This window comes from Haliotis rufescens, unplaced genomic scaffold (genome assembly GCF_023055435.1).
Source record: "Haliotis rufescens isolate VD_foot unplaced genomic scaffold, xgHalRufe1.0.p SCAF_6, whole genome shotgun sequence".
Taxonomy (NCBI): Eukaryota; Metazoa; Mollusca; class Gastropoda; order Lepetellida; family Haliotidae; genus Haliotis; species Haliotis rufescens.
Genome location: NW_025964334.1, coordinates 32957095 through 32984102, shown reverse-complemented (window position 1 = coordinate 32984102; position 27008 = coordinate 32957095). Strand labels below are relative to the sequence as shown.

General features: G+C 38.2%; 1 protein-coding gene across 5 annotated transcripts in view; it reads left to right on the top strand.

Annotated features, from left to right (window-relative positions):
* Positions 1–27008, top strand: part of LOC124115057 (myelin regulatory factor-like) — a 92734-nt gene that overhangs the window by 37793 nt on the left and 27933 nt on the right. For 4 of the 5 annotated variants that reach the window (XM_048385647.1, XM_048385649.1, XM_048385646.1 and 1 more), the window contains exon 3: positions 24816–25025. In XM_048385647.1, the coding sequence (XP_048241604.1) occupies positions 24816–25025 (210 nt within the window). Of the gene's footprint in view, positions 1–13897; positions 14299–24815; positions 25026–27008 lie in introns of those variants that run through there. The other variant, XM_046475884.2, reaches the window with a different exon arrangement.

Sequence of the window (27008 nt, the reverse complement as noted above, 5' to 3'; positions counted from 1 at the left end):
TATCTTACATCATGGAAATTTAATACTTTTGGCTGGAGCTTGAATCTATTTTAGACAGTTAATTTGTAATTTTTCTATGATCAGGAAATGCATCTGGGACAACACTTCCACATGTACATATAGGATGTGTTCAGACCTTATGATAACTGCATCTCAGACGTCTTAGTAACATCTCAGTAATATTTGGTCATAGGTGAAGAACACTTACAAAAAATGCCATGTACAAGCTGCTGTTTAGCAGCTGAAAGATATTCTTGATGTTCTGTCATATTTTGTACACTTATTGTATCAGGAGACTGTTTTGCAGTTTGTTGTAGGCAATTAGTTAATTATTTGTTTTATAGATTTTTAAGAAGAGGCAGGTTGAAATTGTGTTTTCAAGTCACTTCTTAGGATGATTTAGTCAGTGACCAATTTGAGTCTAGTTGGGATATTTCTATGTGTTCTTGGGTCAATGCACACACTCCTTTTGAAGTTTATTTTTTATGTTGATTGCAATCATTTCTGGGAAGGAACAGATATCGTCAATGTCACTATACCTGTAAATTTTGTGATTAAAGGTTGTTAGACACACTTATTTAGCCACACTTTCTATTTTTTTATATTGCTAAAAAATTACACTTAGTAAGAAATTTCTGAATAAGAAAAGTCTGGCCTGATGAACAAAAAATTAATGTTTCTATAGATGCTTCTAAAAGAGTAATTAATAACACTGAGTTGATGTGAACATTTTTAGCATCAAGTCTGTGTCTCCGGTCGTTACTTCCCGAAACATAATAATAACAAAGAAGGTTATTTTCAGCCATCAACAATTGACTTAAGACGCTTATTCATCTGCCTGGAACTTAGACCAGCAGCAGGGATTTTCTTCAAGTGATGAAAGTCTAGTTTGCACGCGTGCAAGAATTTTGCCATCATGACTTGATGTTGACAGAATGTGATTGGCCGATCTTTAACTGTGGGGGTCACAACTGGAGGGGCTTCGTGTGTACGGTACTAAGCCACACGAAGACCAGGTGTCAACACAAAATCCTTGGCATGGTTCAAAAACTTTGCTGTTTACCTAATGCTTAATTTACAAATTTTCAAACCCTTGTTTCAAAGAACCTCATTATATGACTTGTACCTCATTATAGAGCTCGGTCTGAAGTATGTTGACCTGATGAAGGAGTAAGCATATTTTCCAAAACGATGTGTTCCTCATAATAAAGAAGTTGACATCCATATATTCTCTTCCTTATGTGTAGCACTTCTAAATGCCTTTCAAAGTCCTGATGACTGATAAGATATGACAGGAGAAATGTGTACTTAAAATTCAATCCGAAAAAAATACTTGAAAATCAGTTTTACCATTTGAGTGACTTTCTGGTGAAGATAATCTCTCCAGCTGTTATGATATTTGTTTATTAATTAAGGAAAGAAAGCATCAGCAATCATTTTGGTAATAGGATCGAATAGCTTTGTACCATCTTCTTGGCAACAAGCACTCGCAATGCGTTGAACATTGCATCAGAAGGCCTTCAGGAGTCCAGCGTATGCCAGACATCTTCAATGGCAAACAAACCCTCTCACAACTGGAAGCAAATATTTCCAACAATTCTCACACCTCAAGTCCAAATCCTGTTGCCACGGAAACCACAGACGGCTTTGGCAGCCATGTTGTCGAAAGTGTGATATTTTGCAGATTGTTATATTTATATGAGTGTGATGCAGGTTCTGCTCTTGGTGACTTGTCACATGTCAACAGGTCTCACCCTTTGCGATTTTATGAACAGTTGTAAAAAAACAAGTTTAAACACTGTTTCCCTGGAAACCTGTTACATATTTTTCTGTCCTTTTTTCATGGCATTATTCAAAGAACAATATTTCGATGGATTTTAGATGTTTTAACATGTTTGAAGGATTAATGTAGTTGACAGTGTTATGAAAATGTCTAATTAATGAAAAGATCCCTCTAGTTTTGATTTTGAAATTAGCATGGAATACATTCACTGAAAGAGCACAGACAATGCCGTATTCACGTTTACCATTTACAAGATATGTCAAGAGATCCCTATTAATAAAATGTTCTAACTTTGGAATATTTATTCATAAGAAAGTTCATAGAAATGTTAAATATTATGTGACTAAATGTGACAGTAGAACCCAATATTAAATTATATATTCCGCTAACTCTTGTTGATTAAGTCCAAAGTTTATGATAACGATACCAATTTATTTAATATTAAAAACATATTTTAGGAAAATCTTTACATAAAGAATTTGTGTTGGATGGAGTATGATCAATGAGGATTTTTTATTCTATTTCTCTTGTTTGGTTTGTTTGAAAGAGGCCAATAGGCAAAGAGTAAACTACCATTAGTAGGCAATGTTCAAGCTGGTGTCATCTATATGTCCTCTGTTATCATGGGCCTGGCAAAATAGATCAATCATGTGGTGAACTCACTAGAACAGCATGCAATCACACCGCTGAAATTAAAAAATTGTCTGTGATATCTAATCATTAGATGATGATGGTTGTGGTTGTGGTAATTAACTTAATCAGATGATGATTGTGATTAATCTTAAGATGCTTGGCTAAAACATCAAAGGTGACGACAGTACTTTATCCTGTGATAAAGCTCACTCTCTGAGTTTCGGCATGATGGATTTATGTCATGACGCTGTTCAAATTACCTCCCTGCCATGATGCAACATATCCTAATATTGTCCTGTCGTTCCTGTCAATCAAGAAGGTGCATCCACAATTATCAATCGGTGAAATAGTTACTTACAATTTGTCTGATAGAACACATTAATCTCATGCTTTAACTGTAATAGTTCATGGGAAAACCTTACGTAAAACACAACACATGGGGTGGAGCAAACTTTATTTCTTACATTAATAGTGTGGTGATGATTAAATTACATGATGATGATGATGATGATGATGATGATTTTGAAGTTGGTAATGTGTAAGTTTATCATGTACCAAGCATCATTTTGTCATCCATTGATTGTAGAGAGATATTTTACTATTGCTTCATTCGACCAATAATGAGCGAAGGCATACAATGTTCTATAATCAACTCACAACTATCAATAAGTATGGATAGCCATACAGAACAGTTCTGAATATAAATAATGTCTTGTGTATAGAAATACACAATGTTTCGGTGTTAATGTCTGTCAATGTTTGAAAATGTTTCTTTGTCTTCAAGACATGAAGAGTTATCTCCCTTGTATTCATAGTGAAAAGTACAAGACTTGAGAGCAGAGACTTCAGGATACTGCCTCTGATTAGAATAAAAGAGCATTTAGCCATTATTAACAGGCCAAATTTGAAGAGTATCTCTTGTAACTGCTTTAAGAAACATTATGTTTGAGCGTCATGTTCATTTTGAGAATGTCAATAAACTGGCTAATGTGAAGGACGAGTCATTCTTGGACTTACAAGCAGGGTCCTGGGGACCTATTCTAACTAACCACAACATCAGCGTGTGTGACCTATGATTCACGAGATTCCTATCCTGCTTTAAACAGATCCAAGTATTGTGTATTAGCTGGTATACAAGATTCACACATTTATTTTTCGAAGGCCTCATATAGAAGTCTCCATTTGGGTTGCAGTGTCAAGTGTGTTACTACAAGCATAACTTAAAACACATCTGTGACATCATTCTATTGGTCAAACACTCCATTATTTTTGTATAAAACTTGTATAATATATTTACAGTTACTAATATTCTTGTGGCCCATGCAGATCCAGGGTAGAACAGGTCTTCACCAACACATGCTTGCCATAAAAAGACTATGCTTGTCGTGAGAGGCATCTAAGGGGATCGGGTGGTCAGGCTCGATCTTTTGTTTGATGCATGTCATTACTCCCAATTGTGTGAGGGGCGGTCGGGTAGCCTAGTGGTTAAGGCTTTCACTCGTCACGCCGAAGACCCAGGTTCGATTCCCGACATGGGTACAATGTGTGAAGCCCATTTCTGGTGTCCCCCGCCGTGATATTGCTGGAATATTGCTAAAAGAGGCGTAAAACCATATTCACTCACTCACTCACTCACCCAATTGCGTGATATGCTCATGTTGTCAATCACAGGTTTGTCTGGTCCAGACTCGATTACTTACAGACCTCCGTCATATAGCTGAAATACTTATGAGTGCAGCGTTAAACAACAAACAAACAAAAAAACTAATATTCTTGTAAGTTTGTAAAATTATATTGATTACTGAAATGTTGTGAAGATAGTGCTTCCTTATTTTGTTGCATGCAGAACAAAGAAACACAAACATATATTCATCTCAATTTTAGTTTTACACTTTATGGTGGGGGGTAGGGGGAGACTTTATGGTGGGGGAGGGGTTGATTGTGAGAAATTGTACAGGATTTTTTAGTGATCGTTTGATTTGGATCAGTAGGTGACAAAATGAACTTGTAATGACGATTATTGGTTCAAAACATTTCTGTTTTAGTTTTATAAAAATCCCTTGGATTCTTTTATTGTCAAAGCACTCATTCTGATCTTATGCACACAACCTGTGTACTTATGGGCAGATGACCGCGGAGTACACTGATCACTGTGTCGGATTAACAAGACTGATTAATGAGTTATTTCGGTAATTCATCCAAATTAGCTGTGTTGGAGTCTGAGTGCGAGACTGTCTTATTAACAGGTTTGAATATCACTGATTTAATCGATTCCCATCATTAGTGTCGGATAATTGTGTCAGAGTGTCAAATTAACGAGACTTTACAGTATTTTAGATTTTTAAGGCAGGCAGATCCTCAAACTAAGCAAAAATCGTAAGGCCTTATTTTAAAGGAATATGAACTGCCAACCGACTGCCGACTTACCACAAGAAGACCCGACCTGAATTATATATTCTGACTGTGAAAACGTGAATGAAGGCCCTGTAATGCTGATGGTTGTCGTTTCCTTTTGAAAAGAAACATGAATAAAGGCACAAGGCTGCAGGAAATACAATTGTGACTCGGCAGGAAATGTAGGGCTATTATATTTTTTAGGGGGATCACAGATTTTTTTCTGCCAATTTTGAAAGTTCAAGGAGGGGGAAAAAATGAAATCAGCCTCAACTAGGGACCTTTGATTTTCAAACTCTGTGTGTGAATTGTTTGCTTTTTTGTCAGAAGACTAAAGTACTTTATTTCATCAAAAGATGTGTTATATCAAGGGGCAGAACTCTAGATATATTATTCATGAAATGAGTGTTCAATTTGGAAAAATATAAATGTCAACTTGAGCATTCAACCACCGTATTAGTTGTTGTTAATGTGTTTAAAAAACAACTAACTATTTGTAACAACATTATTGCCTGTGGGACATGGTGTTGAAATCAGAGATTTATATTTGGATTATTATTTTTACAACAAATTCAAAAATAGTTGCCTGATAAAGAGTCTTGTAAACTGCCAACATATAACCATAGTAACCATAGTAACCATGGTAACCATGTTCCTGTAAACTCGTTTGATTCATAAGCACTTATTTTGTATTTAAGAAAGTTTGTTAACTGAAGGTTTGTTTGAATATGATTTCATGGTAATTACTTTGGACATTTGGTATTTCCAATATACAGTAACAAGACACCATTATAGACAATTTGTGTTTCTCTGTTATTGGTTAACTGTCTGTAGTATTACATTGAAATAGTGTAATTTTGCCTTGAACTGACAGTTGGTCTATTTATACACTAAAAGAATTATGAGGATTTTTTTTAGAAATTTGTATTGATCTCATATGTCATAAACTTTATGCAACATTTGTCATGTTTTCCTGTATACAACATTTCTGGATGGATGGATGGATGATGTGGATGGATGGATGGTGGATGTAGATGGATGGAGGATGTAGATGGATGGATTGAAGATGGATGAATGGATGGATGGATAATATCGATGGAGGATGTAGATGGATGGATTGAAGATGGATGATGTGGAAGGATGGATGAATGGATGGATGGATGGATTTAAGATGGAGGATGTAGATGGATGGATGGATGATGTGGATGGATGGATGGATGATGTGGATGGATGGATGAGGATGTAGATGGATAGATGGAGGATGTAGATGGATGGATGGACTGATGGATGTATGTATGTATGTATGGATGGATGCATGTATGGATGGATAATGGATTATGTGGATCGATGGATGGACTCATGGATGGATGTCCATTGGATTATATTAATTTCCCGAAAAAGCTCTTCTAAAATATCTTTACCTGAAATACTGAGCAGAATTAACTGTTATCAGAGTGTGTTTCCCAACTAAACAAGTACCATGATACTGGTAGCTGGTAGAGTACACCTGTCGGCAATAGTTGCTAGACAAAACCCAAAGGTTCAAGTTGTATGAATGCATCAGTACTTGCAAAATTGAATGCTGATGCCATGCAGCGGTCGAGGCGTACAATGCACATACACAAGTGTTTATCTACCCTGACCTTCAGGGTCAAGGTGAGTGACTATTTTACACACTGACAGAAGAGAATAAACTTTCCTTTTTTATCTGTTTGAACACCTATGTACGTGCAAGTGAATACCAGGGCAACTTCTATTGTAAGACAGGCGATTCAAGGATATGTGCTCCTGTGACAGACAATAGAGCTTCTGTGTAATAATATGTACCTTAACACTCACACATATAGTAGAAGAAAGATAGGGAGTTCACGCTAGTAGAGTAAACCTGTAGGCAATAGTATATGTTCTGAAACACAAAAGAACACATTATCAACTTTAGCTTGAAATCAGAAAAGATTTTGATGTTCAAGGCCATCTCCAAACACATCAAATGAGATTTGAACCCCTACAACAACATTTCTGTATTTGATTATCTCATGCCTAAATACCCAGAACAACTTAATTTGATTTTTATGCCCCTTTTACCAAATATTGCAAGAAATTGAATGTTTTTTTCAAAGTGTCTCAGTACACACTCATGGTTAAGTTGTGAGGATTTTAGGGTGCTTCTTTGAATTCAGCAGTAATTCAGGGGGAGTAACTCTGAAAGGCTTAGTTGTACATTACATCCAGCATCGACATGTTTTCTGGACATGAAGTTAATTTTCAGTTTCTGATAAGAATACCAACAACAAAATAAGTTGAAATTAACCTTCTAAATTTGTTTTTGAAGTAAATAATAATAATCAACTTTTCTTAACTTTTTTTTTTTTTTGAAAATATTTGTATTTGCTTGTGGATCGAATTATTGACTACATTGGGATCAGAACAAAACCTATTCAGGCATTGACCTTCTGGTCCCTTGGCTAGCTATTATACATTTAGTAGTCTTGTTTATATAACCCAGATACTTATGTTTGTCATCCAGTAGTTTATTGGAACACTTGTTATTCAGTTCTAGTGTTCCATATCAATGCTTTGTTTGTTGTTTAACGAAGTACTCAGCAATATTCCAGCTATATGACGACGGTCTGTAAACAATTGAGTCTGGACCAGACAATCCAGTGATTGACATCATGAGCATTGATCCATGCCACAATTGGGATACGATGACATGCATCAACCAAGTCAGCGAACCTGACCACCCGATCCCGTTAGTTACCTCTTATGAAAAGCATAGTCGCCATTTACAGCAAGCATGGGTTGCTGAAGGCCTATTCTACCCCGGGATGTTCATGGGTGCAATCATCAAGGGCAGAAATGATTTTGATAATTAAGAAGATAAGTTGTGGAAATGTCTGTCTTCTTTTCTCGCAGTCAATATTGTGTTACATTCAATGTTATTCACAAGTCACTAACTGACCAGTGACCATAACAGCTTCCAGCTACTGCCACCATGTGCTCAATCCTCACCACAAAGAAATAACCCCCAAAATATTCATGATCCCTTACTTCTTTTATTCAATATATGAAGACAATGGTGTCAAATGTGATTTCTAAGTATGCCCTGTAGGCACCAGGGCCCACTTGCAAAAAGTGTTCTTAGCGCTAAGATGATCGTAACTCCCATACTTTAACATAGGCTTGCAATAATCTTAGTGCTTAGATAGCTTTGTGGAAGTGGGCCTTGAGTTTTGACCACACTACTCTAATGCAAGGAATTTTGAATCCTTGACATATTGGACTAACCATTTAGCCCTGTCGGCTATTTTGTCTTTTGGAGGGCCAAATTTGTTAACATTAGCTGGCATTGCTCACAGGCCAGAAGATTGTTTTATTATAAATCTACCTGTGTTAAGACATTTATGCCTGTGTTAATTTTTGTCTTTATACCTTTATGTTCAAATGTATAGATATATTTAGTACAAGAACCTCTTCACATTTAGTTTAAGATTTTGTTCACCTTCTGTATTACAAGTATTTTACATTTTGAATGATAAAAATTTATCTGTAATAAACCTTTGACATTGGCTTAAAGAATTTGCATACAGAGCATTAATTTAAAAGAAATTGTTTGCAAAACTAGAAAAGTCTCAGACTGTTTCTTGTGTGTCATCTTCAGACGTTATGAATGCTGTGTTTGGTCAAGAGCACTGGTGTGTGTTGGGATGGTAACACCAGTTCTGTGTGCATCAGAGATGGCGCTGACAAGATCCACTGTCACTGTTCCTGCTTCATTAATATACATCAACATGAAAATGTCAGATTGGTTTTTTGAGGAAGTTATCAAACGTGTATGCCAGAAAGAAGACAACATAATTTATGTCAGCATACATCACAAAGAAGTATTGTGTCTTGAAAATATTACATTGATGATGATGCTGATGATGTGAAAGTGATGGTGATGATTGTTTGTTTGTTTTTTAATGCCACACTCAGCAATGTTCCAGCTGTATGATGGTGGTCTGTAAATAATAAGTCTGGACCAGACAATCCAGTGATTGACACCATGAGCATCAATCCACGTAATTGGGATACGATGACATGCATCAACCAAGTCAGCGAGTCCGACCACCCAATTCTGTTAGTCGACTCTTACGGCAAGCATGGGTTGTTGTTCTAACCTGGATGATGTAGTGGTGATGATTATATGATGTTGGTGATGATGTAGATGTAGTGCTGCTGCTGCTGCTGCTGCTGATGATGTAGTGGTGATGATGATGAGGTAGTGGTGATGATGATGATGTAGTGATGATGATGATAATGTAGTGATGATGATGATGATGATGATCGGTTTGTTATGCTGAATACAGATTTATTATTTGAATACTAGCTCTCATACAGATGGAACATTGCTAAGTATGGCGTTTGGTGTGGCTGAACCAAAATCATTTACACATTTAGCCTTTAAAATTCCAACTGCATCACCATGGTTACTGATGTACCCAAAAACATGTCTTCATAACGTCAGCATTTCATGTGAGAACAGTTATGATGCAGTATTTTATCAGTGGTTTGCCAGCATGTCATACAGGTTCAATCTGTATGTCAGACTCAATACTGTGATCATATTACTGCGCTACTACAGTAAATACGTAGAATAAACATTGTGACATCAAGTTGACATACCGGAGAGCATCTTAATGTGGCTTTGTGATCAGTCATATGGGGCAGGGATTAGTACTTTGCTGTTCCAAGGGGGGGGGGGGGGGGGGGGCAGGTTCTGGTGGGCCTTGAGGTGGTGATGGGGGTTGTTGTGGGGGTGTAGTATAGGGACTCCAGTGGTTCCTAGGGGCCTTGAGGTGGTGATGGGGGGTTGTCGTGGGGGTGTAGTATAGGGACTCCAGTGGTTCCTAGGGGCCTTGAGGTGGTGATGGGGGTTGTCATGGGGGTGTAGTATAGGGACTCCAGTGGTTCCTAGGGGTCTTGAGGTGGTGATGGGGGGTTGTCGTGGGGGTGTAGTATAGGGACTCCAGTGGTTCCTAGGGGCCTTGAGGTGGTGATGGGGGTTGTCATGGGGGTGTAGTATAGGGACTCCAGTGGTTCCTAGGGGTCTTGAGGTGGTGATGGGGGGTTGTCATGGGGGTGTAGTATAGGGACTCCAGTGGTTCCTAGGGGCCTTGAGGTGGTGATGGGGGGTTGTCGTGGGGGTGTAGTATAGGGACTCCAGTGGTTCCTAGGGGCCTTGAGGTTGTCATGGGGGTTGTCATGGGGGTGTAGTATAGGGACTCCAGTGGTTCCTAGGGGTCTTGAGGTGGTGATGGAGGTTGTCATGGGGGTGTAGTATAGGGACTCCAGTGGTTCCTAGGGGCCTTGAGGTTGTCATGGGGGTTGTCGTGGGGGTGTAGTATAGGGACTCCAGTGGTTCCTAGGGGCCTTGAGGTTGTCATGGGGGTTGTCATGGGGGTGTAGTATAGGGACTCCAGTGGTTCCTAGGGGCCTTGAGGTGGTGATGGGGGGTTGTCGTGGGGGTGTAGTATAGGGACTCCAGTGGTTCCTAGGGGCCTTGAGGTTGGGATGGGGGTTGTCATGGGGGTGTAGTATAGGGACTCCAGTGGTTCCTAGGGGCCTTGAGGTGGTGATGGGGGTTGTCTTGGGGATGAGGGTAGGGTCCTCAATGTTTCCTGGAGTCAGGTTCTGGTGGGCCTTGCGGTGGAGATGGTGGTTGTTGTTGGGATTGAAGCATGTTTCCTGAGGATCAGATTGTGGTGGAACTTGGTACTTTGATGTGGGGATGGTGGCTGTCATGGGTTGAGTATCAGGTTCTGGTGGAACTTGGTACTTTGATGTGGGGATGGTGGAACTTGGTACACTGATGTGGAGATGTTGGTTGTCATGGGTTGAGAAACCCATGGTGAAACTTGATGCTTTGATGTGGGGATGGTGGAACTTGGTACTTTGATGTGGGGATGGTGGAACTTGGTACTTTGATGTGGGGATGGTGGAACTTGGAACTTTGATGTGGGGATGGTGGAACTTGGTACTTTGATGTGGGGATGGTGGAACTTGGTACTTTGATGTGTGGATGGTGGAACTTCGTACACTGACGTGGAGATGGTGGAACTTGGTACTTTGATGTGGGGATGGTGGAACTTGGTACTTTGATGTGGGGATGGTGGAACTTCGTACACTGACGTGGAGATGGTGGAACTTGGTACACTGATGTGGAGATATTGGTTGTCATGGGTTGAGAAACCCATGGTGAAACTTGATGCTTTGATGTGTGGATGGTGGAACTTGGTACACTGACGTGGAGATGGTGGAACTTCGTACACTGATGTGGGGATGGTGGAACTTCGTACACTGACGTGGAGATGGTGGAACTTGGTACACTGATGTGGCGATGGTGGAACTTGGTACTTTGATGTGGGGATGGTGGAACTTCGTACACTGACGTGGAGATGGTGGAACTTGGTACACTGATGTGGAGATGGTGGAACTTGGTACACTGATGTGGAGATGGTGGAACTTGGTACACTGATGTGGAGATGGTGGAACTTGGTACACTGATGTGGAGATGGTGGAACTTCGTACACTGACGTGGAGATGGTGGAACTTGGTACACTGATGTGGAGATGGTGGTTGGGGTTGTAGGCTGGGACCCTGGAGGTGGTGACTGTTGTGTGATGTTACAGGGAGCTAGATAACCCTCTATGTCTTAAGGTCATACCATTAAGTTTGCTTTGTGGCACATATCTAATTTTGAGTAAGATGTAGTCTAGTAGAGGTTACTGAAGGTCAAAAGTAAGGGGTGGGGCACTCTTGTACAATGCAAGGTCAATATTAGAACATTATGTGTTGAAAAATGGTGCCATTTCAGCAGTGTTAGATAAGCTTTCGTGGTCCATCTTGCAGTTGAACCAATTGTGTGCAATATTGTTCTGTGGTTAACAGGCAAATGTGTATGTGGCAGAATATGAAACAAATAGTCTCTTTCAGCTGTTATATTTTCCCCACTGACATCTTGCCTCTGGATAGTAATTCACAGAAGCTGGTAGCATGATAACTGGTTGGGGCAGCTGGAGATTCCATCATTGTGAAGATCCGGGGTAGAATAGAGTTTTTTCCCCAAAAGGGTACCAGGTTCGCATAGGCTTGAAAAGGTTGAAAGAATTTGATGAACTTTCTCGACAAGTCCTTATACCTAGCAACCAATTTTATCCTGGTGTAAAATTATATGTTGCAAATGAATTTTTACAGATGTGTGATGACACCATGTTAGTAATGATTTAATCGACCCGTGACACGATCAAACAAGTCACTAAGTGTTTCTACCTGTTTTGGTGGACCCCGTGAAGATCCGGGGTAGAATAGGTCTTCAGCAACCCATGCTTGCCGTAAGAGGCGACTATGCATGTCGTAAGAGGCGATTAACGGTATCAGGTGGTCAGGCTTGCTGACTTTGTTGATGGATGTCATTGTATCCCAATTGTGTGGATCAATGCTCGTGATGTCAATCACTGAATTTTGTTGTCCAGACTCGATTATTTACAGACTGCTGTCATATAGCTGGAATATTGCCGAGTGAAGCGCTAAACAACAAACACACAATCTGTTCTTTAGGTGATAAAGTGAATAAAGTGATAAACGTCTTAGACCTGCATCACATTGGGCTCTCCTTGCACATCAAGCTGATACACCATGATACAAGTGATTTTCTGATTAAAATGGCATAAAACTCAACTCACTCACTCACTCATTGTCACAGCCTCTGGGGATTCTGGGTAAGAATAGGTCTCCAGAAACCTATGATTGTCATAAGGGGCTGCTAAATTGGTCGGATGATAAGGCTTGGTGGTTAGGTTGATTGCTACCATCATACCTGTGTGGACTGTTGCTCATAATATCAACCACTGGTTTGCGTGTTCAAAAGTGTTTATTTTCAGGCCATCATGACACGGCTGGAATATTGCTTACAGCACTGATGACAACAAACAAACAAACAAGGAAACAATCCTTGTTCTAGTTAATCAAAGGAAAATAAAAGTTGCCAATAATTTGTGTCAATCTCAACACCACTTTAACTGTCATTGAAGAGCTTGTAAACATCTCGGCATCATCTTAATCATCCCTTGTGTTGATGTAAAGAAAACGAAATATTTGTGTTTAAAACTTTCTATAGGAAGCACAGTGGAGCCCCACCCAGCCCTAGTTCCTATTGACCTATGACAAAACTAACACTGGAATGAATTCATTGGTGTCGTGTTTGCTCTGTTCGTAGTAGAGACTGGCAAAGACTTGGTCGAGAATGTACACTTTGTATATTCAGACGATCTTCTCAAAAGCGTGTTTAAAGGAGTCCTCAGAATATATGCGGTGTGTCAAGAAATGTTTTTAACATGGTTTATTTTATTCTCTGAAAGGGTTATCATGCCAATGTTATTGTGTCCATTGTAGCTACGATGTTCAATTTTACTCAATGCAATAGGACAAAGATGACACCTTTAATTGATATGACTTTTTTCACATTTTATGACATCGTCATAAATGTTATTGATATAAATGTTAATTAAACAAAGATAGAGTTTTCATTGATTGAATACCAAGGTGATTTATACAATTGAAATAGGAAATAGAAAATCTTTTTTATGATTCCTAAGGAAGGAAAAGTGATGAAAGCCCTAAAAAAATGTATATGGTATAAAAAGGAACAAAATAATATACTAAGTTCACATATATGTTAGGATTAATATAAGGCTGACTAAAACAGCCTCTTATGTAAACAGATTTCAAAAAGATAATTATGTTTTGTGAGAAAGCTTTTGAGATTTCAAGAGTAATATACCATGGTGCAATATAAAATTAAAAAGATAAAAGTGTTACCACCTAAAACTTTATATTGTGGAAAAAAACTTTGAACTTGTGACAGTTTGAGTAACCTGGAGACTTCTCTTGGTTGTATTAGGAACTCTTATCAATAGACTAGCGTCTACTCTCATCTAAAACTGGCTTAAACAAATATGGCTGCTTGGGTAAACTCGAGCCATGCGTAGCAAGTAGATTCGTACCAGTACGAGACAACGTCCATACACTAGGCATGAATAACGGAGCTGGGTGTTATATCCTTGGGCAACAATGAGCTCTCGGAGTCTCAGTGGCCGTCACTCTAGCCTACAGACATCATATCGTCATCTTTGATGAGATCGGTAGAACAGAGATTGTACTCGTGATTGGAAAGACGGAGAAACATTGAGAGAAAAAGTTGGAAACTTTTTAAGTTGTGTAATGTTTTCAAGCTGCAACTTTGGATAACTTTTGTGTCTTTGGTTTTGGGGGAAAGGATTATCATTGAGTGGTTTTGTGTCCGAAGGAGAGAATTTTCCAGGAATTGCAGCTTGCTTCAAGTTGTGTCCTTTGTTTACAAATTGTCTGGATTGTGAGTGAGAGTTACCTGGCCTATCTGGAATGCTGACATTTACTAAGGGATAAATATTTGGAGCTATGTTAAGGTATGTTCACATTACACACAGATTTCAACTTGAATGTGTTTTGTCTTTGCTTGCTTGATATATTTCATGTTTCTTTGGTGAGTAATTATATCAGTACTTTAACAAATTGTTTACTTCATTCTATGGATAAAGAATCACTCGTAATACAATTTATTTCATGAACTTTGTTCTGTATTCTTTGAATGATTATGTGATTCCATTTGTGAACATCCGTGTATTCCGGTCGAGGGTCTGTTATAATCCTATGACTGGGCTCTGAAGAGAGTAAAAGAATGAAGAATTGTTTGGTAATTATACCTAGTTAAATTAGTTCAGAATGTTATACTTATATATGTATACTTCTCAGACCTTATGTAAGGTCTTTCAATGGTCAAAGATATGTGGTTTAGTTCTCTATGACAACTTGGTCTGTAATCGGTCTGCTTATATTTTACTCAACATGTACTGGTTCAATTAGACTAACATCTAGTCTCTGAAATGAACATATCGTACAGAAGAAAACAGTTGTTCAGTTATCTTAATAAAAATATAATAAAAGGGAGCCTGGTGACTTTCTTCATTTTCAGACTGCAGTAATCTAGACTTGCCAAACGTTATAAACTTGCATGGGCTGTATTTGATATATATTTGTATCAGGGTCTGTAATACAGACTATGGTTCAGTCTTAAAATTGATTAAGGTGCAAAAGCTATGAAACATGTTAGAAAGAAAGAAGTTTTTATCCATAAAAAGTTTCCTGTCTTCTTCTTGTAGCAACTTGCCAAAATGCTGCTCAATCTCTTTAGCAAACTATTTTCAAGAGACAATTTTCAATATTGACCTTAACTGAAACCTTGATTGGTAGGAAGGATATTTCTGATCATGAAAATGTTAAATGACAACATTCTTGAGATTATGTTCAGGAATATTCCGTAGATGTTCAGTAATTAGAGAGCTCACAAATACAGTTGCTTCATCAATAAAGGCATCATATTTACAGTCCTAGTTTGAGAACTAATAAGAAAAATCTTTATTGGACAACCAAGCTGTGTCGATGTAAAATGTCTTCATCAAATGAAATTCTGTTTCTCTCAAAAACATTTATTATTACAGTTACAATATTAAAGACAAGATGTGGATGTTTGTTGTTTGTAAAAGGACCATGGCTACAACTTCTGGTATTTCAGATATCACTTTTTCCTTGAAACTACTTTTTTAATAGAAAGCTTCAGTGGTTTATCACTAATGATCCAGTCTTTCCTTTAGTGGAGCCTGGAGGGAAGGCTGTGGTCACCATGGAGTGTGTAAGAAAACGTGAAACGTCAAACCATGTGTCACTTAGTTTAAACTTATTTAATTCGCATCAGTGAAATGGATTGGGGACAAGTTCTTACAACTGCTGGACCTGATGTATTAGTGAGCAGTCTCTGACTGGCAGTCCGGGTTTGTAATCGGGATTAGGTGTGACTGCATCAAGATACATTGTACCATAATATGTACCCTAACAATGGGTCATTGTTCTTTACAAGATAATGTCAGTGGCCTGTAAAAAAAAATCCAGTCTGGACAAACTAGTGATTGATGTCATGAGCAATTTCCCACGCTATCAGTGTAGAATGTAACACGAACAAACAAGTCACTTAGTGTTACTACCTGTTCTGGTGGACCCCGTGAAGATCCGGGGTAGAATAGGTCTTCAGCAACCCATGCTTGCCATAAGAGGCGACTTAGCTTGTCTTCAGAGGCGACTAACAGGATCAGGTGGTCAGGCTCGCTGACTTGGTTAATGCATGTCATCGTATCCCAATTGCATGGATCGATGCTCATGATGTTAATCACTGGATTGTCTGGTCCAAACTTGATTATTTACAGACCGTCGTCATATAGCTGGAATATTGCCGCGTGTGGCATTAAACAACAAACAATTAAAACCTGTTCTAGTTAGTTACTGCTTATGACAAGTATTAGTTACTGGGGACCTACTCTGAGATGGACTGTATCCCCATAGGATCCAAGGTAAAAATGTAGTCATGTGATTTTTTAGCTGAATATCCCAGATGATCTGTCAGCCTGCTCCTGACATGATTATGTGTTTGGATTTCAATAAATTCAGTAACATATTATATGGTTTGTTTGTAACAACATTGCTTTGTTATGACAGTAAAATCATGTTATATAGCAGGAATAAAATAAAACATGGGAAAAAAAGAATAATGTCACTACAAACTCAATATATCTTGTGCATTGGTCACATGGTTGAGGGGAGCACAGATTGTCCTGTCATTTAAGGCGCTGCAATTCACTGCAAAGTTGCATCTCTTGGGCACACCAGAAAGCTATGCTTGTGGGTTCAAATCTCTGCTCGCCCTGATTATGTTTCTAGGTTTGTCAGCACTATACGCATGCTCGTAGGTTTCACCAAAATGGTAAATGTCTGAGACCTGCATCACTTCAGGCTTTCCTCCCACATTAATCTGACTCACTATGATACAATTGGAATACTCTTCAAAGCAGCAATAAACCCAACTCACTCACTCACTCACTCACTCACTCACTCACTCACTCACTCACTTCTTTGTGGTTTAGTTAATTATCATGTACCATTCTGTATATGAAACAGATCCCAACCACAACCACAATCAACAGATGTAATTTGTCATAAGAGCCAAGTGTTAGTTCCTGAGCCTACAGTTGTTAAGAGGTGACCTAACGACACTTGTATTTCTGCACAAGGCTCCCCATCATGCAACGCCATCCGGTATCGCCAGCCCTGAGTATATCCGTGATAGGGCCGAACTTACAGTATCCTGTAGGCTGTAGTTCAGTAAATAAAATACAAATGTGTTACCGTCCTTTCATGTGGTTTTGTCCGTGACTCTATCTCTCCATCTGTCCATCCATCCATTGGTTGGTACTTGGCTTACTGTATTCAACGTAATAAGCACCAGGGCGCTCTCAAATTTTAGAAATAAGGGGCTCTTATTAGAATATAATTTTGGTGAGATAAAAACAGAGTTGAAAGTTTGTAAATTTTGTGGTTTATGCTGACAGCCTGAAATTATATAAAAGAAGAATCTGTGCGTATTATACACGATAGATATATTTTTGAGAATTTAATTGCCCATAATTAAGGATGCATATAACACACGAGTGCATATTATACACGAATAAATAAGTCTTGTGTACATTGAACAATCGGAAAGGGTGCTAACTGGGAGTGTTCACTAGCCAATTTATTAGCTAGCGGTTATAAGAGCGGGGTGCTTATTACGCCGAATACGGTAATACATTTCAATGTACATATTAGTGTCATTGTAATATTACAGACAAAGCTGGAAGAAATGACTCTTGTAAGAACCAGAGAAGTTCAGAGAAGCGAAAGAGTTGACTCAATATTTGTGACAAAACATTTAAGCCTATGTTCAACGAGAAAGGACTTTAACTGTCTTGTGACGTCATTCAACTCTGTTGTGACTGTACCTCCTATTGCGTGTTGACCTTGATTTGGTTTGTTAAATTTTCTTTTGCTGTGTAATAGAAAGCCTCAGAGCTCAAAGAATGTTTATTTTCAGAAACTGAAGAAATATAGATTTGCTAAAGTATTGTAAACTTGCCTGGGATTATTAGGTATCAGTGTGTATGGGAGGCTGGTGTTTTTTATACTAAGATTTGTTTGACTGTATAGTGTTTTTTTGCGAGTTCAGAGAAATAATTTTTTGAGAAATCAGGCTGTGTATGATGAGTATTAATTTGACTCTGTAGCTTGTTTTTTTTAAAAACATTTTGGCTCTGGTGGATTTTTTTAATACTAAGATTGTATTTTGAGAGAAATTCAGAATTCAGAAAAAAATAGGCTTTTCAAGCACTTCAGACAATTTCTGGTCATATGATGTAAAGTATTTTCTGTTCAAGTGTGATTGAATCTACATTGTCCTGGATTAGCCAGGGCTGCCCTCACAGGTCCTCCAGGTAAAGACTTTTATTGAATAATAGTGTCATGTTACAACACTCCAAGTCTGGTCTAAATCTTCTTTGTTGAAGTGACCCGACTGTGTGATAGATGGGTGAATAGTTTGGGGTTTCAAGTTTAGTGGGTCCAGTGCTAATGGTCTAGATATTTAAATGAGTGTCAGGCAGAAGTGAGTGAGTGAGTTATGGTTTATGCTGCCTTGAACAGTGTTTCAGTTATATCACAGTGTCAGCTTGAGAAAAGCCTGAAGTGATGCAGGTCAGACGTTTACCACTTCGGGGAAAACTCATAAGCATGGTTATGGTGCTGACAAACCTAGAGACAGCCAGGGTGAAACTTGGATTCGAACTCGTGACCATTAAGGTTCGTGGTTTGCCATAGGGATGGCATATTTGCGGAGCCTGAGATGACAAGGCTACCTGTGCCCACCTTTCACAAAATTGAGACTATGTTTCTATGAATTTGGGAATTGCTGGTTTACAGATGTGTAAAATGTTTGAATGACCTATATACCGCTTACTAGGATAGCTAAACAGCTCAAACCTGGCACCTCTTCAACTTTGGTTTTGACACAACCTTTTGACACTTCTTGTGCATGCTCCTTGCGACTTAAGTGCAACATTTTGGAACAACGTTAAGCCCCATTTCACCTCACCTGCATTGATTACATGGTTGCATTGACATTTTGTACCAATACCATGGATCGGGGAAATTTAGGTTGATTGCAACCAACTTTGTCGTGTTGGCGGATTACAAGGGGATTTGACAGTCACAATGGCTGACATGAACATTGCTTGGATGGGCAGGCAACCATCAGGAAATACCAACTCCAGATCAGGCTGTGATACCCAAGAGGGTGTAGATTGTTGCTCACGATGTCAACCACTGGTTAACCAATGTCATTATATTATCAAAATATGATATTATTGACCAGTATGGGTGTAGGGGTGGGGGTGGTAGTTTGAGTATTATTTGGTTTAAATTTCATGATATACAGAAGCTTCACGATAAATTGCAAAGAACAACGAAGAAAAAAGTGTGGTTTATTTCACGATAAGACAATGTCCTAGCATGACGTCATTTATAGAGATTCGAACATGTGCTCGCAACTTGACGTTTTATATTGAGGGAGTCATTATTATTTATTTCATGATCATCCTTAAAGAGGCTGTACATAATATACCCCTGCACCCCTCATGGGTTATTCTCCCTTCAGTGTTTTATTGTTTGTACGATAAACAACTCCCACATGCATTTATTTCTTAATTATATATACTCAGTTTAATAAATATCAGAGTTTGAGGCATTCACTTTATTAATGTAATGTCTAGCACTGATTATATGCGATTGATCAGTAAGGAGTAGCAGCCATGTAATCACATGTTTATGAGTCAGTATTTTTTTGTAAACAACAATTTTAGGTCCTTGTTGCTGTTTCAAGGTTTATTTCAAAAGTTTTATTTGAAGAACAAACCGAAAAATGTCAGCATTGAGCATCTTTCAAACACTTCCAGAAATTGTATCTTATAAAATTTAAATTCTCTCCCCCTCAAAACTGTAACAAGTTTTTTTTTGTTACCTTTTAACTTCCCCCATAAAGTACATTTCATATGATGCAGTGTGAATAAACGTTTCAGGCAGTGTTTTAATCTTAACCAATCAACCAATTGATCATGTTGATCCTCTACTGGCTCCAGGTGACAAATTGAACGGGGATTGTCAGTCAACAAACGATGAACTCATTCATTTAAAACCAGATAGAAACAATGGTCCAATATTAATTCTAAAGGTGGAAAGATTTATATGATTCACGGCCTGAATCTTTGTGTTATCGTAGAATCCTATTCCACAGGTGTCAGTCATGTTTGTGTCAACTAAATAGTGTTTGTGTCATCACATGATATTTCCGTGTTGAGGTATCTCATTGGCCTGGGGGGAAATCAAATATTTCAGATTTTGTCTCGATTGTGACATTGATGAAGGACTTGGGACTGATAAACAAACATGCTCGTGATAGATTGGTTCCTCATAACCTGAATATTGTGAGCTGTACATTTATCACATCTTTTCAGGTGTTTTGTGGTCATTGAGTGTTATTTAACTAGGAATGGTAATGTGAATATTCAATAAATCATGTTTTATTCAAAAGTTTGGATAAACAAACGAAAATGTAGAATCTATTATTACTTGGTTTAGGATGCTTTTTTGACAGTTATAATTGATTATTTTTCAAAGTGTTTTAGTGATAAATATTACTTTTAAAGTGTTTTTGCAGGGCTGCACGTATCCCTGATAAGGATAGCAGCTTAGTGGTTATATCATTAGTACATCACATCTAGAGTTTTTTTCCCCAAAAGGGTACCAGGTTCGCATAGGCTTTCAAAGATCTTTAATTTGGCAGCCAGGCTTTCAAAAGGCCTTAAAAATTTGATGAATTTTCTCGACAAGGCCTTGTACCTAGCAACCAATGTTATCCTGGTGTAAAATGATATGTTGCATATCATTTTTTACAGATGTGTGATGACATCATGTTAGAAATGATTTAATCGACCAATGAAGATGCGGGGTAGAATAGGTCTTCAGCAACCCATGCTAGCGTAAAAGGCGACTATGCTTGTTGTAAGAGGCGACTAACAGGATCAGGTCGTCAGACGCGCTGACTTGGTTGATGCATGTCATTGTATCCCAACTGCGTGGATTGATGCTCATGACCGAAGACCCGGGTTCGATTCCCGACATGGGTACAATGTGTGAAGCCCATTTCTGGTGTCCCCCGCCGTGATATTGCTGGAATATTGCTAAAAGCGGCGTAAAACCATACTCACTCACTCACTCACTCACTCACTCACTCACTCACTCACTCACTCACTCACACACTGATGCTCATGAGGTCAAACACTGGTCTGTGGACTTGAATATTCAACAGTGGAGATTTCTTGTAACAAGAATATAGAGAAAACAGGTACCGAGCAACGTAAGCTTATTACAAAGGCGACAAAATGGATCGGGTGGTCAGGCTTGGTGGTTTGGTTGATTGCATGTCATCGTATCCCAATTGTGTTGATCGATGCTCATCATGTCAAACCTGTGACTCAGTTATTTACAAACCACCATCATATAGCTGAAGTATTGCTGAATGTGGTGTTGATATTAAGAAATAAACGACTTGTGGTCGTTGTTTATCATACAATAATACACTACAGAGAAAATAAACCCCTGTCACCGAGTGTTTTATTTTCCCTGCAGTGTTTTATTGTGTGATATTTATTTCTTCATGAGATATTAATAATATGTACAGCATCTTGAAGGATGTTGATGAAATGTACGAGCTTTGAAAATAGTTACCTTTATTTGAATAATGATGACTCCCTGAACAGTTTCCGACCTCGGAAATGTCAGACAAGTACATTTTATGAACAGGTGGGTTAAGTTTGCTATTTCACGCATATTTGATTATCTGTACGTTTTCTCCCAATACTGATTGTCATATCTCTCATACTAAGGATGCAATCGTTCGGCCATTGCAATTATCTGCATTGCCCAGCTACATCTATGGGGAACAACTTACTAGACACTTCTCTCTCAAAAATAGCGTCGTCAAATATATGACGTCGCGAGCACATATTCGAATCATCAGAAATGATGTCATGATAGAACAATGTTTTATCGTGAAATAACCATGCTTCGTTCTTCATTATTCTTTGCGATTTGTTACATAGCTATTTGATATCAATAAATTATGAGAAGGGAACTATGCATAATATACATATTTACTGTGTAAGAGAAGGTTGTTCCTCTATCCCAAGGACACTGTGTCTCTGGTATAAGTGTGTATTGGTTTCTTTTTATCATGATAAGGGCATGAGTTAGATGACTTAAGAAAGACCTCAACATCATCAATCAATATTCAGAAAGAAAGAAAAATTCACGAAATTAAGTTGCTATATATTTGAGAAAAAATGCCAGCAATTCTTTTGAATAAAACCCATGATCCAACAAAAAAACTTCATGTCTGAGGCCACAGAATATGTTTCTATACATAAGACAGACTCTCTAACTATACAACAGCAACTGTGTTGACCGGGGTTGGTTTTCTGCCCATTTGGACCCCACCTGTGGAGCAGGTTGAGGAAATACAAGGGAACAATTGGAGATATCGCTACCCCCGTCCTCATTATCAAGTCCTAAGTGCTTTGGTTATTACTACCTGGCCGATGGTTGGATCCCTTTGTTCAGAGACATACAAGACCATGGGGCCATGTTGAGGCCTGGGGTTGGGGGAGGGGGAGGGGGGGTAGTAGGGGGGCTGCATATGAGAAAGAGAATTGTTGCCTGTGTGAGGAGATTGTTTGGTTGTAGCAAACTGCTATTGTTTAAGAAGTGTCCTACCAGGTTGTCCAAACATCGTGGAGGGGATATTGTGTTTAGCAGTTGGTACTCAAACCACAGAATATGCTCAGGTTAAAAAGTTTCAATTTTGTCAAATACTAGGAATATGAATTGCTTACATATGTGAAATTTTGTTTGTTTTTATGGAATTATGATTGCTAGAATTAACAGTTTGATGTCAGTGTCTTTTCGAAGACGTCTTGGTTGAGTACAGTGTTGTTTATATGTTGTGCAGAAGAAAGTTGAATGGTTAAATATATGTCTAGTGCCCTGCCAGATTTGTTTTTATTTCTTGGTTTTATGTTTTTCTTGTGTGAAAATTCTGGTGGATGGAAAAATATATAATTAAAAAGACATCAGGGCTTTGCCTAGCCTATAAAAAACTAGTCACCATGACTCACTGCATATTTTTTAGAGAGTCATTTAGAGTCATGCATGAATAGATTGAGTGAGTTAAAATTTAACATCGGATTGGCATTATTTCAGCAATACAGCATTGCATGAATAGAACTTTTATTGAGCTTGATATTGAAAGCAAAAATATTCTCGTCAATTTTCTGTTGATTAAAACATGTTGTAAGGAAGAAACAAGCAATTTCTGTTACCGTTTATTTAATGTTTATATAGGAACTAGCACTGACTTGGAATATATGTTGCCTCAAATATGACATCGAAAATATGATTAGTTGAATATATGTATTTTAAACTTAAAGGTTGAATATGTTGTCATGAAAGCAATGTTAGTTACAAATGTCTCATTGATCTGGAAGTTATACCAATGGATGCCCAAGTCTTTGATGTGATCACATCAGTTTGCATTCTGTGAAAAATAAAGTAGTTCTTTTCATATTTGTTTTTGCACTTTCACTATTTTAGGGTTTGCAGAATAAAAAAACAACAATAAAAATAGTTTCACCTTTTGTGGAAGAAAGTCATGAATTGTTGTGCATCAGTTTGTGGTGCTGTTTGCTTTGCGTGTGTGAAGCTGTGATAAGGATTCTCTGATTCATTAGAGTCGTCGTCTTCAGATATTTAGAAGAGAAAAAGATTTGGAAATTAACATGAGTGAAAAAGCTTGTCTGTTGCCTATTACAACCATTTACAGTGTTTACAAGGTCAGTTACTATGGTAACTACAGTAAGATACTGCTGGACACAAATGATTAATATTTTACTCCAGGTCATCATCCTGTTTGAATTCTTGGGCTTGTACACATTTATAACCGATAACTGTCATAACCGATTTGGACAACAGCTTATTTTTTCTTTGTGTTGATGACAAATTTATTCTGGAACTGTACTGGTGTTGAACCCGGCTAAAGTTAAACTCAGATCAACCAGGCAATCTATTTTGAATTCTTAATTCAGTTTAACTAAATGTCAACATGTCTAGTGTCAATATCAGGCTGGAAGAGTTTTCTGAAGTGTGAATGCGGTTTAGATGTTGCCTCATTCCTGTACCTGACTAGGGGTCAGGCCTTTAATGCATCGTTACCAAGAACTCATTTACTTGATACAGATGAACCTTGTTAGTCTGGATCCTGATTAATGGAAAGTTTCACATTTTGAACAGTTTTGATGGAAACAATATGTATATTTGCAGTGGTACTTAACTTTGCACTTCTGATTTCAATTTGAACAACGCTGTCAGTAATGGGAAGGTTTCACACTATATCTGGGACAATGTAGTGTAATCTTATTGTCAATATGGTTTATTTGCACAATTCTGATTGGCTAGTCAGATGGTTCAAATCACAATAACCACTTCTCATTTGGTGGCTGCAACACTGTGGAAGCTAATATTTATAAAACTACTTTTTTGGTCAGTCGTTGTCAGTAGGCATTTTGAGATATTTACACTTACTACTATATCCAAAGTATGTGTGGCAATGCATTTTGGATTGTCGCTCACTGTTTCAGTGACTGGTTTGCTGATTCAAATTATTTAATGGCTGCCATGATTTAGCTAGCATATTATTGCAAACTCTGACAAACACACTCATTCACACACTCTTCTTGGTTGTATCTCAAGACATTTGAATTCAGGAGAGTCAATGTCTTTTTTAGTTATCTCCCCTTGGTTTTCACACTGTTGAATGTTGGAGTTATCTCCCTTTTGTTTGACATGTTGAATGTTTCAGTGGTCTCCCTTTGGTTTCACACAATTTTGAATGTTTCAGGTGCCTCCCAGAGGAGGCAATTCAAGCGGTGGCCTATGGAACAGGTCGACCCGACCAGTCAGGGATGAGTGACCTGAAGCTGAATGTTCGACTCACATCGCATCTGAACCCTCAGCCCCAGACCACACATGCTCAGAGCATGTACTGCAGCGTGCCCAACACACGCGTCAACTTCGACCCCACGCAACACCATGTATATAAACATCACACGTAAGTACTTTGTTTGTTTGTTGTTTAACGCAGCACTCAGCAATATTCCAGCTATATGACGGCGGTCTGTAAAATAATCGAGTATGTACCAGACAATCCAGTGATTGACATCATGAGCATCGATCCACGCTATTGGGATCAATGACATGTATCAACCAAGTCGGTTAGCCTGACCACCCGATCTCGTTAGTCGCCTTTTACGACAAGCATAGTCGCCTTTTATGGCAAGTATGGGTTGCTGAAGACCTATTTAGTAGCGCCATCTGTTCTTGTACTGGGAATATCTTCATGAACTGATTTCCTGTGATGGGATTCGAACCATTGACCTGATGAAGATGATGGACGCCGTGTCCATATGACCAAAGAGGTGAACTCTGACAGCAAGCTGACGAAGTTGATAAACGTTATGTGTTTTCAGATTTGCAGGTGTTACTGAGTATTTGATACCTGAGAAGTTTGACATTTGAAACCACTGCCTTAATGGAATTTTTCAACATGAAAAGATTATAATGTTTATCTCCAAAAAATTTATACCCATATAGGAATCAAACCAGGAATTGTTCATCATGGGCAAACACATAATTTACCACAGTGCTACCCCTCCATATGCATATTGCTTATTTGTGAATTAATGTCAAACCATAGCCAACTGGGACACCCTTCATATAGTCTAATGGTAAATATGTTTTGAGCATCAATGTAATGTAGTCAGCAGATCTAAGCATAAAGGCTGTCTTTTTCCATATTCTTCCATTAGGAAGGAGGTGAGAAAAATGATGGTCAGTTGTCAAAAAAAAAGAAGACATAATAGCCTAATCCAAAATATTGATGAAAAGAGATAATTGATTACTTTTACCATATTTGAAATGAACCACTATTTTATTTTGCAAAGAAACAGCATGGATAACATGGAAAATGGAAACATTGACAACAGTTTATCCCCAGAATTTCATGCTGATTATTCTGAAATTAATCAATAAGTCTTCTGTTGTGTAAGTTAAGAGCAACATTGTTCAACTTAGGCCATGAATGATCTGAATATATAACTGACATATCTTCAGTTCATCAGCTCAGAGAAATGCCTACAGGCCACGTCTGTATGTCGCTGGGGTATACTTATGTAAAGTGTAGGTGTGAGGCCGTCAGAGTAATGTGCCGGTTGGTTGCACTGTCTCGCGCTACCAGCCCCCACTCTGTCTCCCGTCACACGGGCGGACTGGTACCTCCTGGTACCTGGCCATCACAGAAAGCTTCACTTCAGAAGCTAGGAATACATGATTACAATTTTATTGTTATGTCTAGAAAAGTATAATGTAATATTTCCTTCAAATTAGGTTTCCTTCTTTTTGGGATGATAATTTTAGAATGTCAGTATATTTATAGATAATCTTCTTTGTCGAAAATTTTATTCTGTAAAAATGTTATATTTTGGGTATTTTTATGTTGTTGTAAATGTATATTTTATGGTTGAAACGTTGAAGATGATAAGCTGTGAATAAATAAGGATTTTGCAAATCAAGAACCATTCAAACACTGATTATGTTAAGAAGAAAAACATGACTGGGACTCTTTTTAAAGATATTATTTTGTTACAAAGTAAAACCTTGGTTTGATAATGAATTTTTGTGTGATTTTATTCTGTTTGAGAAAAATATGCCCAAAAATTGTTTTTGTAAATTCATAAACATAGTTGTTTGTATTTAAACTGATATCTTCCGGGCTGAATTGGATTGTTCCACGTTGTATGGTAGGAATCTGTAATCCGAGAGAGGAAGCATGAAATATTCTAAATATAACTTCCAGTATTTCACGACCTCCAAGAATGAACTATCTAGAAGGCACTTGTTTTGGACTGACAGTACCATAAGTGTTAAAATATCACCACGTACAAGAGAAACGAACAGGATAGGTGCGAACCATCTTCGGCCTGTGTCGTGATCCGACCGTGTAGAGTACAACCCCTCTCCCAACGACAAGGCGGCA